Raw genomic sequence first — 17,725 nt, 5'->3', positions numbered from 1 at the left:
TTTTTTTTTTTTGGGGGGGTTGCAGCTTTCTGGGAAGCTGCACCCCCCCATTTTTTTTTTAAAAATCTGCTAAACGGTTGTAGCGCTAAATTTCGGAATAGGGTGCAAAATTAGCGCATAATTAGCGCTAAATTTTTTACCTATTCCGAACTTGATTTTCGATGGTGGGGGGTGCAGCTTCACAGACATTACAAAACATTTAAAAAATTCGTGTCATCTTTTCTCTTATTGAAAGAAAATACTTTGAGATAATTGATAAATACGTCCATCACATCATTTTCTTTTCAATTTTTATTCTCTTCTCTGTTAAATATCAAAGGAATAGGATAACCCACTTCCTTGAAAAAACATTTTGTTATTTTTAATTTTGTTGTTTAACTCAAAGAAGTAGATTACTCTGATTCATTGTGTGTCGAAATGTAAATCAATCTATTTCTGTGATTGTAAGTTTCAAAATAAACAACATCTATTAACGTATTGCACATAGTAAAAAATAAACTAAATGTAAATCAAATTTAATACATTTTTAAAAAAATTAAATTGTTATTCACTCTATTGTTTTAGTTAAATTAACGACATATGGAATAGGAGCTGTACTTATAAAAACGATTAAAAATAACTCAAATTGAGTTAATTTAACATTATGAATTTAACAATGTTGATGAGTAAGATGCAGTAAAAAACGTAATAGAATCATAATGATTCTACGCATTCAGTTACGCGCTACGTGAATTGAACGCATCTAAGGATTAATGTGAACGAAAGTGAAGATGCAGCGTGTAATAGCTCGTGATAAAATCAGGATTTAGACTCGATTCATATAAACGTAAGAGATTCACACATTGTTCGAAATCACGATTCCGCAAGTACGAGTATCGAGGTAATAGTGGCGGCGTCGTAAAATACAGCGCGGGAAATCGGAGATTCTTACGTCTGCTTGGAAAGGAGTATATATGATCTTCGTGACTAGCAGACTGATACGTTGAAGAAATTCATCTTGCGATGAAAAATACGCATTTCTTGTGATAATCGTTTACTCTCGTCGGGATTCTTAGCAAAAAAATTTATGCCTTTTGTATATTATATACTTATGTACATGTTTAATTATTCATATTTATTAAAATTAGTGCTTTTATAAATAAATAGAATTGCTACAAAACTGAATTCAAAAAAATTTCATGAAAATAATCAGGGCAAGAATTTTACAAAATTTTCTGGATTCTTTAGCTTTAAAGAATAATATCACTCTCTTAGTTTTATATCAACTTCTTAATAATTAAAAATGTAAACAGTATTAGCGACATTAAGAGTAATTTACTTTGCTGTGCTAAATTGATTTCTCAACAAAAATATTTGATGGATGGTCTTCAAATCAGGATGAAAATACTAAAATTTTGAAGTATCATTGAAAATCAAGGAAAATCATAATAATTTCGTTTAAAAAACTCAGGAAAAATATATGGAACTTTTTAGGATGAGGGATTTAATTTTATGGTCTTTATTCATCTGTCTATTCTGCTTGTTTGTCCGTAACATTTTCAGAAATGGCTTAACTTTTCCGGTTTCTGTATGTTATAAGTATTTCTTATTTTTGGAACAATTTATGTAGGCCAGTCTCGAATAAACTGCAATATCGGGTCGACCCTGGCAGGACTGGAGCAAGCTCCATAAACCCGCCTTAGCTCAAAAAACAGTTTAATATTCTGAATCCCCTATGAGGATTGTATCAGATATTAAGCTGATAAGAACAGATTAGCTCACTTTTATTTTCAAATATAATAATTTCCCTAGAAAGACATTTCCTCTCTGGGGTGATACAAAACAAGCGGCTAGGCCGCCCGCTAAAAAATATATATTTATTGCGGGGGACAAGGGCCCCCCGCATGGGCAACTAAAACTAAAAGACTGAGGGGCAATCCCCCCAGTCTTCGCAGTTGCATCATAATATGTTTCATCCCCCCAGCGCGCAAGCTAGGGGGATATGTTATCATAGTATTTTGCTCCTCCGGGATATCACAGGAGTGTCGTAAAAATATAAAAGTCCCGGAGGAGCGCGCGCAGCAAAATAATAACAATAATAATACACAGTAGTAAAATTAAACAATGTATAGACGCGCACATTCACACTCGTATAAAATACAATATTCGCGATATGCGGCATACACACTCAAACAGTCAAGGTCCCACAAACAGATAGTATAAATAATAAAATATAAAAAGATATAAAAGCTAATAGATTAAAAGAAAAGAGAGTGCAATAGTACTTAGAAGAAGAAAGAAGAAAAGATAGAATAAAGAAGATTCTATTTTTCTTTAGAAGAAGGATAGAGTAGAAAGAAGTAGAGAATAAAATAGCATAGCTAATAGACAGTAAAAGATATAAAAGTACATAGGATAAATAAATAAATAAATAGTTAAAACCAGTAGAGAGGGGTCCCGTCCAATAGTCAGCAAATATATCAATTAAAATTAAAATAGATAAAAAATATATAATTAATAGGCGAATAGCGCCATTGTCAACAATACAAAAAAATATAAAAATTGGACATTGGACCACTCTCTCTGCTAGGTTGAGAAGGGGAGGCCAAGACACACACAAGACACAAAATAATTTACGCGACACTCGCAACGCTCGAAACGCGACGCGCCGCATCCTGTTCTTCTGCTCTTTCCTCGGCGAGCCAGTGTCGACGAACCGCTTTTGGCGGCGTCGAGAGAAGATCCCCAGAGGGACGGGAAGGAGCAAGGTATTGGTGGGTGCCGGACACGTGCTCCACGTATATGTCTCGTGACCAGCGAATGGTATCCGAGACCATGAGACGTCGCATCATCGAAGCGTATTGGGCCGTGACCCTCAGGAGTCTCAACACCGCCTCATTTCGCGGATCCAACGAGCCGAGGGCGCCGACGACGAAGGCCGTCACGACGACACGATACCCTTGTCTTTGCAGTTCTTCCGCCAGGGCGTTGTATTTATTAAGTTTCCTCGCTCTGGCCTCTTCAAAAGCTACCCATCTATTCTCGAAGGGCACCGTGACGTCGCATATCACGACACTTTTGGAGGGCTCGTGCCTGACCACAAGGTCAGGTCGTAGCGTCGCCAAATCGCCGCTGACGCCCTCCACCCGCTGGTTAACCCGCACTACCCCTGGAAGGCGAGTGGCCTTCCAGAGGCGGTGCAGGACAGCGTTGTGCCTCAGCTGTATTGCGGCGGAATGGATACCGCAGTGGCAGAGCACATGAGGTAAAGTCTCCGATGCTTCACCGCATCGCTGACAGCGCTTGTCATTTGTCTCCCAACGTCGTGCGCCGTTGAGAGGAAGTACGTCAAGACGGGCCTTATGTATAAAGCGCCAGTCGGCGAAGCGCGTGAAACTGCCGCCACGGATAAAGTGATTGCTCACTCGACTCCGTGACGACACCTCAAAGACCTTACCCTGGTCAGGCTTACTGAGCAACCTGTTGCAGTAGTGCTTCGTTACAGCTGAGCGCAACCGATTCACTACCTGGCCGCGCACTCCAGGCGGAATCTTAATCGCTGTCCCCCTGGGATCTTGGCATTGCAATTCCATTTCCTCAGTGGCTTCAGCCCACCGCAAGGACAATCTCTTGGACTGTCTGAGCGCGGCGTTCCGCGCACTCGACCAGAGCGAAGCCTCCCCTCCGCCCCTCATCCTTCCATCCAGTGAACCAGATAGGAAGGAGGCGATATCCTCGCAACTAGGAGTATGGCTGATCCTGCGCCCAATCCCTCAGCGATTCCCACGCCAACTCCCTCACGGCGCCATCGCGAACCGTTAGCATACGGTACGCGTGGGCTACCGTGAGGACGTTGGCGAGGTCCGAGAGCGGGAGAAGTCCACACTCTCTCAAACGGGGAGGCATGTAGACTCCCTCCGCACTGGCTCGCTGATGGAGGTTGAGCCAGGATTTGACAGTTCGACGGATGTTTAAGTCGACGGCCTTGAGGGGACCCTTAAGCACCCTGGCCCCCCACAGCAAGAAGTCTAATTTGGGTAGGATAAAGGTCCCCAGGACTTCTATCTTCTGCCACGGGGCGAGTAGCGAGCGGTCAACCGCGCGCAGATCCGAGACGATGTCCCCGACAGCGGTCTGGTCCACAGAGAACCCGGTTGGAACGCCAAGGTGGGTGTACGACCGCCCTCCACCCCCCCCCCCCACGATCGTCTCGCGGTGGCACGGTGGGTGACGCGGCTGCTCCCCGTCGAGACATCACACCACGGACATATACGGGAGCACTTGGACGTTCGGCACTTACCTTTGTTCCAGCACCACGGCCGACGTCTCCTCCCGCGCGGTCCTCCGGCGATGTCTCCCGGCGTCGCCGCTCCGCCCCTACTGGCAATACGTTACGGAGCGGAGTCTTCCTTGGGCAAATATCGTGGTATGTTCTTTCGACGTTTAGGTTCTGGTCGTGATGACTCGTCGACGCTGCTATCAATGCACATAGTGGGGCTATGCGCAGCGAACACGACGGTCAAGCGGTTGGCGGGGACTCGGAATTGGAGGGGGATCTATCGTTCTCTTGCAGCCTCCTCTTCGCTCTTCTTCCCACGCTTACCGTCCACTGGCCACCCCACTGTTTGTCTCCCTCAGTGATGGGTGTTCTGGACGCCGCGCCTTCCTGCCGCCGCTTCTCAAGTCCCCGCTCAGGCTCCAGTGTCGATGGCCTTGGTGGATAGAGCGGGGACGTCCTGAAGCCGCCTGTTGGTGGTGTTATGACCGCCACGCACGGTGACGTTCTTTCCTCCCCGATGGTCGGGAGGATGTTTCTTTGGGGGAGGCAAGTTGGAGGTGTTAATTGCCTCCCCACGCCACCTGTGAAGCCCGTGGATGTGGTTGGGCTTCCACAGGTGGTCGTCGTCACCGTGCAAGTGGTGAGCGTTGTCGGTAGCAACGTCGCCGGCGAGAACGATATTAAAATTTCGCCTGGGCTCCCCGATGGACTGCCTCTGGTGGTCGGAGGCAGGCTGGGGAGCATCGCAGGGGGCGTCTTCTCCCATTGGTCCATAATGTTGTTAAGGCCCCCTGCGATTGGCGACGTAGGGTTGCCTGCCGCTCTGGACGATGGCCGGTCCAGAGCTAGCAGGCGTGCCTCCATCACACTCTTCTCAATGGGAGCGCTGGTCGACCGCCTGGATCTTGTGACCACCCCCTCATTGGATGTCATCGTTGGGGGTGGTCTGGTCGACCTATTCCTCCTTAGAGATAGTCTCCCCACGCCGCCGGGTTGGGATTGTGTGCCCTCCTCGTCAGATGGTAATAATGAAATATAGTTTTCTGTATTACGAGGAGGGTGTGGGGAGACGCGCTCCCGTCTTGCTGTGTCTTCGCACTTCTCAGCCGGCACGCTAGTTGCCCGCCTGGTCCTGGATGATATTGGTTGTTCTTTAATGGCGGGCAACTTCTTCACTGCTCCTTCTCTGCATTTTTGCTTCTCCACTGGTAGACGTGGACCCCCCGCCTCCGGTGATGTTCTCTGCGGGGGTGAGAGGGAGCGCGTACCGGCTTGGCCGCGTTCTGCACGCCTGCTTTGGAGGTGGATTTGACAGGCAACCTAACTACTTCTACCGACACCACACGTGGTTTACTCACCGTGGCGGTCATCGGCGACCTCCTCGTTGCGGCGGCCTCGCCGGATTTTCTGGCCTCTCTAGATGCTGTTATAGGCGCGGCGCTCTTCGCGACAGTCTTACTGCGGGCTGTGGTGGACGATGTCGTGCTCCTCGTTGATGGGCCCGCAGTGACTGCCGCGTATGAGGGGGATCTGCTCGTCGGTGTCGTTGACGTCCTCTCGTTGGTCCTTGTTGTTGATGGCGAAGGGGTGGCGGTGAACGGAAGCGTGAGTTGCCGCGAACCCGTCGTCGCGGCCTGGCGCTTATCCGGTCTTCCAACCGTTTCCGCCAATCGCGTGGTCGTTCTAGCCGCACTGGTAAGAGATGATTGGGCCCCACTATTGCATTCATCGAGGCTACCGCGAGTGCTTGGACCCGCCGCATCTACCGCGAGAGACAAATGGCACTTGGTGAAATGGGCCTTAACATCCTTATATGGATATTTTCCTTTGGGTTTATAATTGCATTCTGAACATTTATATCCTATTATGTCTCCCGGGTGGTCCTTTTTGAGGTGTTTTAATAGATGCGGCGGGTCACTGTATTCATCCCTTACTCTATTTTCCCCCTCACCGCCGAGACACATATAACACTTGTAACATTTTACTTTAGGGGGCAGTGGATATTCAAGATAATGTACTTGTGGATCCGCCATAACGAGTGCGCGCCGAACTTAATTGGCTGTTAAATTAAGGTGCGAATTCATACAGCGACAAATCGCTGGCCGACTTGAGAGAAGTGGGGGAAAAATGTCGCCAGCGCTAAATATCTGTCGCTTTGTCGCCGGTACATATTCATGTGACGACAAATCGCTGGCGACTAAAATGAGAGAGAGATTGTGGCCATCTCCCACTGAACTATACCTCCCACGGTCCCATTAAGCATTTTAACCATTAACGTAGCCATTAAGCATTTTAAAGTTAACGATTATTTAAAAATATCATGAAAACGTCCGTAGCGCATGCTTGCATCGCAGTATTTTGCCAGTATTTCGCGGCTGACAGATTTCCTAACCTCAATAATCGTTAACTTTAAAGCTTAATATCTCGATTCGCGGGGCAGAGCGATGCTGTGGCGACTTATCGCTGCAGCCGAGACAGAACGAACTTCCTGGCGATTTGTCGCCGCTACCACGGATTCAGCACAATAATGTATAGAGGGGGAAAGTCGCTAGCGATTTGTCGCTGTATGAATTCGCACCTTTAAAGGGGCCTTTAGATGACTTGACCCCTCGACCAATCACAGAGGATCGCGATTAGTCGGCTTGTATCAGCCAATCAGATGCTAGCAAAAATTGGAAGTATTATAAGATTTGCAAAATTACTATGCGCACTCGCCGCAACGAATCCACTGAGCGAATACAGCTTAATAATGGAAAATAAAGTCAATTTTTATAATTAAAAGCACTCGCGATCCTAAACTCACCAATAAGATCTCTTTAGTTTATATGTACGTGATTGTCTGGTTTTCGGAACAAGTACCGTCGGGAGTGGTTTTACGAACAGACACTACAAGATGATTTTAATAACGCACTCCCGATCGCGATGACTTTACGAATTAAACGGATAATCAGACTTAGAAAATTTTCGCGATCGCGGTGACAGTCACGTACATGCACAACTAACCTCACTTCGCGGTGCGTATATACTTATAAAGGAAATCGCTTCTCGGCAAAATCGCGGACACTCACACTCGGAATAAAAGTTAATAAATATTTGAATAGTTAAAATCTCTGAGCAAGATCGCGCAATGCACCCGTCGTGACAGCCCTATGCACCGGCACGCGTGCGATGCATCTATTGAGTGCCGGTGATATGTACAGGTGTTGTGTTAATATGCTACCAAATGTTTAATAGATATAAAAGTAGCAATAAATAATATAAAATATGCATGTATAATTAATAGCAAATAGGTGGACGATTGCTGTCGACGGATATGCACCGGCACTCGTCTTTTGTCTATATCAGGTGTCAGCGATGTATGCAGATGTTATGCATGAAATATATCAGGTAATAAATTGAAAAATAAGTAAAATATTTAATAGATTAACAGCAGACTCCTGGAATATTGCCCTTAATAACATAGACGCTGATACCCGTATAATGCACCCGCCACGTGCCGGTTACTTACGCAGTTGTTACGCGTATTCAAAATTTAATAAATAAGTAAATAAATAATTAAATCTCAATAGATAAATAAATACTAATAAGTAAATATCAATAAATAAATAAATACCGATAAATAATTAAAATATATGTACAAAAATGATGTCAAGTAGTTAAAAATCTGTTGCTAATACATCGATATAACCTGTACACGTCAGATGTATACGCTACGTGACAGGTTATGTTTGCGGGTGTCCGGCGGTAAAAATTAGACGTTGCCAATAAATACACACATACAATAGAGATAAATAGACGAATAACATAGAATCCATATACAATAAACAACTATCGGCTGTTAGGCAGTTGCTATTACATATATGCACCGGCGCACGTACAGGTTAAGTTAACCTATACGCACCGGTGACATACGCGGATGATCGACGTTGCATACGTATCCATACGGACAAGTACTTTATAGGTTATAATAGAAGACAATAAATAGATGTAGAATATGTACAAATTAGCAACAGTTGGGCGTAGTTAAACTACTCTTAGGCTGCCGCGACGGGCACGTCAAGTACGTCGCGCAGGTGACGCGCCGCGGCGGCTGTCGCGTTCCATGCGTTCAGCTATATCTTGCGTGTTAAAAATCAAAAGTCTATGTTATTATATATCAAATTAAAGCTGAACGTTCGCTCTATCGCATGGAACTTACCACAGAATTGGCCGCCGACGGCGCAGGAGGCTCAGTAATCGCGCTAAGTCCACCGAAAAATCCAAAATGTCCAAAAATCACTTAAAGTCACTTTTCGCGCACTTCACCGTTTCAAATCTATTTCTTGAGACCAGGCAATTAAAAAGATGTTAAAATATAATAAATAATGTTTAGAATAATTGCTGGGCCAGACCCTGCTGTAATGCAAATGCAGGGTCGACCCGTGGCAAGGTCGGAGCAAGCTCCTGGCACCCGCCTGGTCTCAAAAAACAGTTTAATATACTGAGCCTCCTATGGAGGCTGTATCAGATATTAAGCTGATAAGAACAGATACTACACTTTTGATCTTAGCTCAAGAGGAGCCGAGAAGCGATGTCGTTGTCTGATTTTGCTCTCCTTATATTTAGTTTCGGATGAATCTTGAATACGAGAAGATGCGCCGCGTAGTGGCGAACAAAGCAAACACGTATCGATCATCCCTTCCAACGTAGATCTTAACCTCTCTTTACTCAGAGTCTAACCACGTGTGTGTGTGTGTGTGTGGTTACAGCTCCACCGAACTTATTGTATATCGTATTAAAAAATTAAAACGTTAATTTGATATATTTCTCTGTTCGTGTATGACACGGATACATTTTGATGCTTCACGCACATACGGTTATGTTTGAATCGATCTTAAAACTGTAACTTGTCGCCGCTTAAATAATTTTCGCATATATATTATGTTTTAATTAATCTAAAAATATTTTTCTTTCAATAATTTTTATTTTATCAATTAAAACGTTTGATACTTTACGTTACATTTTTTATTTTTAACTAACTTTGTTATTTTCATTAACAATATAATTCCTATTCTTTTCTGGAAGATTTAATTATATTTGCATTTGTAATTTATAGTTAGTTATTTTACTGGACTTTAGGATCTTCGATAATTGCTTCGGTTGATTGAAACTGGTTGAAAAGTGGTAGTGACTGGTTGAACTAGAAAGGCTCGAATCCGTAGGCGGTATTAACAGCCTGTATAAGCCAGAAAGATGCGGTAGGTCAGGATTATGCGGGTTCTTCAACGTTCGAAATTACGGTGTATGTTTTCTAAAAAATATGTAATACTTTGCAAAGATCTAGAAGTTTTTTAATTTTTTTTTTATAAAATAGAATAACAATTATATAAAAGACAAAATTTATGCGCACATTTGTTTCAAAATATGTTTAGTTATACTATTGTAATTAGTTTATCGATAATTATATCTGTGATCATGCGACATAACAATAATATTTAACAGATATATTATAAATAATTAAGTAATTTTTGTGTTCAAATAGAAAAATCTATAATTATACCGTTATATAATAAGAGTAATAAGTAGTTTTAAAATTTTGCGAACAAGACGAGCAAAATAAGATTCATTGTCGTGGACGATATCGTAATTAATCCAAATCCAAAAGTTAGGCTTGCGTAATTGGTCTTAATAAAAAATCTATTGGTTCTTAGAACAGGAGAAAGAGATTACGAGTATCAGCCAGGAGAATTCCGTGCTTTCTCTCCGTCATACTGTCTTAATCCTCTCGCGTATTGTTTGTGCCTCTCGCTCTTTCTTCTTCCTCTTCTTCCGTGAGAGATCTTCCCACGCACGTACCGGGGTCCACGTAAGGCTGGTCCATGGGGCCCCTAGTGAATAATTACCAGATGAAGATACCGCCGCCTCGTGTAGGCTGATATATCTGCCCTTCTCCCTTCGTCCAACGATTTTGCAACGGTACCTATGCATCTATTCTGCATGATGACTACGACAATATTTTGTCCATTCGCGAACAAATGCAACATGCTTTTGTGAAGAATTCGGACGAGGTTGTATTGTACTTTAACGTCGAAACCTGGTACTATACTGGTAAATCTATAGGTTCGTATTTGTGCAGGTTTACTGAAATGGCACGTTTTCAATACATTCTCTTTCACGTCCCACATCATATCAATGACAGCAATGTTTCCGTTACAGTTGCGTCTTTCTTCTCTGAAATCTTGTTCACATATGAATGACGCTATTTAGAAATTCAATAACACTGGTGTACAATGAGTTTGTTAATTGGGTGATCTTAGTTTATTTTTATGTATTTTTTATGCTGATTTTGAAAATTAAATTAGAATTTATCATGGATTCTAATTTTTTCAAACTGACTCTTGTTTTTTTTTAAACTTATACATATTACTAACAAAAGTTTGTTATATAAGATTTTTTTCTTAATTAAAATGATTTTAATTTTGTTTGAAATCTGTTATAATGAATAGAAAACTATATTAAATTTAGTGGTTACTCCCTATAAATTATTTGATTATATTTAAAGCAAAAGAAATAAGTACAGGAATTTTTTAATGCACATTTTTAAAACGTGCTGCCTTCACAAATTTAGCAGATATAAGACAGTGAAAAGAATAATATAAGAAACACCTTATCAGGTCAATTTTAAAAAAGTGAACTTTTGTCTATTATAATATGGTTACATAATAAATAAATTGCGAAAGAAACAGGAATGATTTCTAAATGGAAATTTTTTCAGAATCGATTTTAATGTTTTTACAAAAAGAAAGTATTTTTTATTTTTCAGAAAAAGTAGCATCACCATTCAAAAGCATTTATACGGGAAGAAAAGGTTTCTTCATGAAATAAATAATTTTAAAAACATCTTTTTTCTGGCAATATTAAAAAAGAAGTTTATTTCCGAATATTGTAATTCATTAATTACGCCCAAAATAATTTTTGTCGGAGCCAAAATCCAGAGAAAAAAATGTATCTCATATATTTTATATTGGCGTCTGTTAAATTAACTTCACACGATTCTCATAAGTTAAGTGATTTTATATACTCTACTCGTCATATATTTTTCTGCTTACAAAGTTTGATTATGAAACAGTGTTTCATGTTTTCTGTGTCAATGCGTTTGCCTGCGGGACATTGTACCCATCACTATGGTAGACAAGGAGGTTAATCGATATGGCCGGTATCGCATAACTGTGCATGCAGTCGGACGTAAACTTTACACGCGTGGGCATTTGCATACAATCGTATAGCGTGTAAAGTTCTCGCTCTATAAACGTCGCGATTCTTTCGAAGTGCGCCCATCAAATTCGCGGTTGTTGCTACGTACATAACGAATCCCGAAGAGTATTTCCGTCGGGTAATGCGCGGTGAAAGCGACGGCTTTTATTAACTGTAAGAGATTTGCATGAAAACAATGCGCGAAAGATACATCGTATACGTTTATTAGCACTCTAGGAGAATGAAGAAATCTTTCTAGGAGAAATTTTTGAAGATGAAGATTCAAAGATAAGCTCAAATCCGTAAATTTGAACACAAAACAGTATCCAAAAGCATTTCGAGCCACGAGATAAGTTTTTCATGGCGTTATTCGCAACTTATAGCAACGAAAGAGAAATCGTGACGATCCACCACTGCTGGCTGCTGCGCTCGTTGGCTGCACTTCTTTCTTTTTCCTCTCCGCCGCGTCGACTTTGTTTCTAATTAACGGCTGCCGCGTGCTAATTGTCCAGCTGACGTAGCGGGAGGCCTTAGAGATTCTTTAAGGTGAATCGAACAGGTTCAGCCTTGAGTCGTGCGAAATTGTTTTCTCCCCGCGTAAGGACGCGTCTTTCTGCGTAAATTGCGAAGTGCTCCATGGAAAGTTCTATCCATGTTTTTCCCATACTGTTGCGATAATCTTATTTTTTGTAAAGTAACTGCAGCAGTTACAATAATTATTCGAATAATAATCAGATAGATTATATATTTACATATATTTAACTATAATGCAAGATTTAACTGTATATATATCGCAAATAATTATTAATTAATAATAGTAAGTGGTACTCTCTCTCTCTCTCTATTAGGTAAATAAAAAAAAATCTAACAGGCGAAGCTGAATTTTGGAATCTAATATTTTTGTATGTAAATTCTAAATACGTCTTTTAGTTATATAAAACTGTGCGCCACTGTCGGACTTGAAACAGACTAAAGCTGAAATAATATCGCAATTAAATTGATTTGATAATAATGCTAGTAAAACATCTTAAAACATTGGAAAGAACTTATTGCAAAAACTATTACCTCAGCCAGGATCAGTATATAATTAGTTTCAAGTCCAATAATAATTAATAGATACAAATAATATTGTAGTTATTAATCATAAGTAATAATTATTTCCAATAGACTATTAAATTTCTCGTTATTTTACTTTAGCGAATAAAAATTCTTAAAAATTCGCGAATGTTTTGTTAATTATTGCTACCTTATAAAATCTAAATATTGAAAATTTTTAATTAGCAATTGTAAAAAAATATATATAGTATTCAGACATTTTCTTAATATTTATATTTAAATAGTGAATAAGAACATCTTTTCTAACAGTCAATACGATTTCTGTCTTACAGAGATGGCAGAGAAGGTGGTTCGTTCTCTATGATGACGGGGAGCTGACGTATTCTGTGGACGAACACGTGAGTAAAGCTTGTAATTTGATATTAGAAGTGAATTCGTTGGATCAAATCCTCTTAACCAATTATTTATTCTTTTTACTACCTGTAAAAAAGCTGCTTTACTGCCACGAAATCCATTTATCGTATTGATATGGATTCCTATCTCTTTTATATCACTTTTAATTGTACGATAAAAAAACTCTATATCTTTTATACTTTTTAAATCGCATTCATCAAGGTTCTTATCTTATTTAACTTTATGTCAAGAAGCATCTTTTTATAATAAATAATATCTTTACAATGTTAGTAAAATTTAGTTAGACATGTAGTTATTTTATACTATGAAAAAAATGTACTGAATCTTAATAAATATTTGTTTGAATAGGACTATCTAACTTAACATCTGTTTACAGTAAATAAATATTTACTGCATGAGAAAAATTATAATTAAATGAAATTAATAGTTCTTATACCAAATAGATGAAATAAATACATGTTTATATTTAATAAATATTCAGCTAATATTATTTAAACAAATCTTTATTAAAATTTAATACATTTTTCTCAGTATATAGTAATTACAGCAACAGATTTTACATAACATCTGCCTAGCGATTAAGTCGCATTTTATAAAATCGCAAATTAACTTTCACATTAAAAAAAACATCTTGATATCAAATACAAATATATAGTTGGAGATGAACGAGAAAGAGAGTGAGAGAGAAAAGGTCGAGTGGGGCAATATATCACGAATAACGGAATAGTACGAAAATATGGCACGAGTTCGAATATCGTGAACTGTCAGAATCTGCGTGTTATGTCAAGTAGTGAATCAAGATCTGAGAGGTGGCTTTCTCGGATGCTGCGTGCACGCGGCAGAGTGTACCGGGAGGTCGTAGCCGATTGTGTACTCTACGGTGGCCTGCCGTGCATCAGCCGGCCACTACCTACCGACATCGGCAACGGCAACGGCAACGGCACCGGCAACGTCTCAGCGCAGCGGCGTCTCGTACACAGAGAACATTCGTTGCTATAAATGACCCCGACACCGGTACATCTCGAGTTTCCGCTTCCTGGTGTCGATGCGGACGCGGAAACTCTTTCAACCCGTCAGAATTGATTTACGCATGAACAGACGCTAGAATAGAATTCATTACTGTCCCTCAAGAACGTCATTTGCTCGACGGCAGCGTCTCAAAAGCAGATTGACGTGACGGTGATCCCTTGATCATAAGTATATTTTTCACAGCCTCTCGGCGATCGATACTCGCGTACAATATATAATATCGTTGAAGCTTTTCTTCAGTTTTTCTAATTTTCTTTGGAAGATTTTTCTTTAGGTGGTCTTGATAGACGCAACAAAACTGGTTTCATTAAAGCAACAAAACTATTTCGTAATATAATAATAAATTTAATAACTTCCTCTCTCTCTCTCTCTCTCTCTCTCTCTCTCTTTAAATAATTAACGGCAGAAAGAGAGTGCGATAGTTAGGTCAGCTATTCGTTTTTTATTTCGTTTCAATTGATTTCGCGTTTATGGATCAGCCGGTACAGCATCTTGAGAAGCAGTTTCCACTTTTGATTAATGTGTAAACTTATCTCGTTCTTACTCAACGGGCTCGCCGCCATAAAATAGAAAAAAGCAAGGGAGGTTATATATTGGATCCGCGCGCATAAATTGAACAGAATTGCCGTCAGCCTTGAAATGTCCTTTACCCTTTATTTAAATCACTCCCGTGAAAGAGCGATTGTGGAGATGGCACACACGAGCGCACTAAGGTCTTTGTAGACGCTCATCCACTCCTCTCCGCAACCGGCGTGCCCGCCCCAGCCATCTCCTCGAACCCAGATTAATGATCCGGTCTGGAGGCTTAAGAGGGCCATTCGTTTTGAGAATAATCTCGACCGAAAAATGCGAAAAGATAATAACCGGTATACGTGGTGGACGCGACCGTGCGTCTACCCCCTCGGCGTGTGACTGCACCGAACACAGAACAGAAGTCGTTCTGGGCGTCCTTGGCGCGAGAATGAGAAATTAGGCTAACGGGTCGAAATAAGTCAGTCGAAAACAGCCCTGCGAGACACGCCGTATTTCCGTCGATCCGAGTCATAATATCACGACTGCTCCGCCGTGCTCTGTCTCGTTATAATATGCGGTTCTCCCGTCCAACTTCTCTCCCGAGACCCACACGCGCTCGTATTCTCGCTCGTATAAGACTTACTTCGGCCGCGAACCCGACGACCGTAAATTAGATTCCCGGAACTTCGTAAGGAACAGTCGGAATACTCGGGTAAACAAGTATCGCCAAGTACTTGTTATGGAAAGTTGGGCCTTTTTTTTAGCTGCTACGGTCTGTACTAACAATAAGTGAAACTGAAACTGAAACTGAAACTATTTTAAGGTGTTATAAGCGATAGCTCCTTTCAATCTCATCATATCAAAATTATCAATCACAGAGAATTTAGAATTTTTTTGATATTTGTTGTTTAAGCTATAAACAAATCTATGTTTTAATTAGTGTACGAAGAAAAATGTTTGATTGAATTAAACTGGAATAAAAATGGAATTCTTGTAGAAACGATTCAGAATTTTGGTTCTTACTAGAATTCTAGTAGATTTAATCAGAATTTTTTGGATATTTTGGTCATTTTCCATTAAAATTCCAGTTAATTTAACTAAATATTTTTCTTTATATGAGTGTAAACAGTATAGAGGAGATTTTCGTGAAAAAGCCTTATTTGTAGCAAATAAATGTTAGTCAGTAATTTATCAATAATGAATACAATTAATGGTATATTTTTTAAATTAATTATTATAAACAAAGAAGTATAACAATCCACATATGTATGAAGAATTATACTCTTATTTTATTACATAAAAAAGTACATTTTTTAAAAATTTGGTTAACATACTAATTTAATACTTTCAAGATAATTGGCACTAATTACATTTCACAGTTTTCGGTCCATTGATTGCACTAGGTTTCGCTGATGATGAAATAGATTCCAATTATTCTTGAAGAACGATTAAAAAATTTGTTTCAATTAGAAGGTAATATATTTTAATTATTATATCTTTTTATAGGTAGAGAATAATTTTGAGAAATATACATCTATTCATTATTAATAAATTGTTAATTATTGTTTATTCTCTCTAAAAATAAAGTATTTTTAATCTTTCCTCTTACAAATATTTTTTGCATATAAGACACTTGTATGTCGGAAAGTAATATTTCTAAATTGAACAACGAGATTGACGACTACTTTTTTACGAACCATGTTGTACTTCCTTCGCCGGTGATATTGAAGCGATCATCGGCGACCTTGTAGCGATTAAGAGATTGCGGCTAACATTCCGTGAATAATCGGCGGCGTGGCGACTCCGCTGTTGTGCATTTAGCAACGATACATCATCATCGGCCGACTATCGGCCGAAATTTTGGCTGCCATTAATTTGCGACTCACGACTTTGTATCGCGCGCGTAGGGGTAAGGCCCTAGGGAGGAACGTAGCCGCGAACGAGTCGACGATGGTCTTTTTCTGCCGATCTGTAATTTGTTCTGTCATGAATCGTCGGCGGCGGCGGTGCCCGGCGCGGTCGTGGGAGATCCCGCGGAAGACCGATTGCTTTCGAAACAAAGCCTGCTCTTACCTGTCTTCGGTGTCTACGTCCGACGAATGGGGCGCGCGAGTAAAACAGGCATTACGCCTCCATCCAGTGCGCTCCGCGGAATTGAATCCGTGGAGAGAGAGCCAACCGCGCCGCGTCGCGGGGCTAAAAATAATGGATGCTGCAGTCTCTCCCTTCGGTAGAATAACCGGCGGTAATTGCCCTTAGACATAAGATTCCGTCGGCGGCAAATCAACGGACCACATAAATGAAGGAGTCGCTCTTACTAAAACCGAATTATCCTGACGGAGATCGCCCATCTCGTTCCTCTCGTTCCTCTCGTTCCTCTCGTTCCTCTCGTCTGCAGTCTCGCAGAAATTCCCATAGAAATCGAAGCGCGTGGAGTAAGTAATTCTCTGATTCTCTGATTCTCTGATTCTCCGATTCTCAGCGTCGCGCGACGGTGAGCGCGTTTTCGAGATCTAACTTTCGCGGCCGGCAAAATTAAAAACAGATCGTATCTCTCTCGCTGTGCACCGCTGTGCACGCACGCACGCACGCGGGCGCTCGGCGTGCGTGACTTTTAAAACGAGCCGTTTATCCCCGCGAAATCGCTTCGGTAACGAGTAACATTCTCGGGATGCTCTTTCGCGACGAGCCGCTCTTATTTCGCCGGCCGGCCGTGTAGCTAATTCGTTTAATTACACCGACGTAAATCAGCCACTCTCTCGCTCGTAATCGGCCGCGGCCATCAAATTCTCGAATTATTCACGAGCCAGCCGGGCTGCCGATTCACCTTCTCTCCTCCGATACGAAAGTGAAATGGACTTTCGCGGTGTTGTACGGTCGATAGGACGAGAGGGAAGGGAAAGGATTATTAATGGCGTATCTCAGGATCAGGATCGAAAGATCCAATTTTCTGATCGCCTCGGCGATCCCGTCCTTGGAAGTCGACCGAGCGGCCGCGTGAAATAATTGAAACGATTTATTCCACGATTCGCGTAAAGCGCGTTCTAATCTCGGGACGCGATTTGTTCCGCGGTGATTTTCCATTTGCTCGTCATTCACTGAATTTACATAATTGCTTTCTGATGATACAAATAATGGTCGCTGTATCGCAGATGGAAGGCTCGCGGAAACGCTTCCTTCATGGAGGAACGGCCTTCTCGATCAATTATCGATTATTACAGC

General features: G+C 41.2%; 1 protein-coding gene across 4 annotated transcripts in view; it reads left to right on the top strand.

The window, feature by feature from the left end:
- Positions 1-17,725, top strand: part of osp (myosin phosphatase Rho interacting protein outspread) — a 217,765-nt gene that overhangs the window by 111,253 nt on the left and 88,787 nt on the right. For 3 of the 4 annotated variants that reach the window (XM_018514035.1, XM_018514050.1, XM_018514056.1), the window contains exon 3: positions 12,880-12,945. In XM_018514035.1, the coding sequence (XP_018369537.1) occupies positions 12,880-12,945 (66 nt within the window). Of the gene's footprint in view, positions 1-7,606; positions 7,646-12,879; positions 12,946-17,725 lie in introns of those variants that run through there. The other variant, XM_018514041.1, reaches the window with a different exon arrangement.

This window comes from Trachymyrmex cornetzi, unplaced genomic scaffold (genome assembly GCF_001594075.2).
Source record: "Trachymyrmex cornetzi isolate Tcor2-1 unplaced genomic scaffold, Tcor1.1 scaffold117, whole genome shotgun sequence".
NCBI classification, from domain to species: Eukaryota; Metazoa; Arthropoda; class Insecta; order Hymenoptera; family Formicidae; genus Trachymyrmex; species Trachymyrmex cornetzi.
The sequence above is the reverse complement of the archived record's forward strand: the minus strand, read 5'-3'. Positions and strand labels throughout refer to the sequence as shown.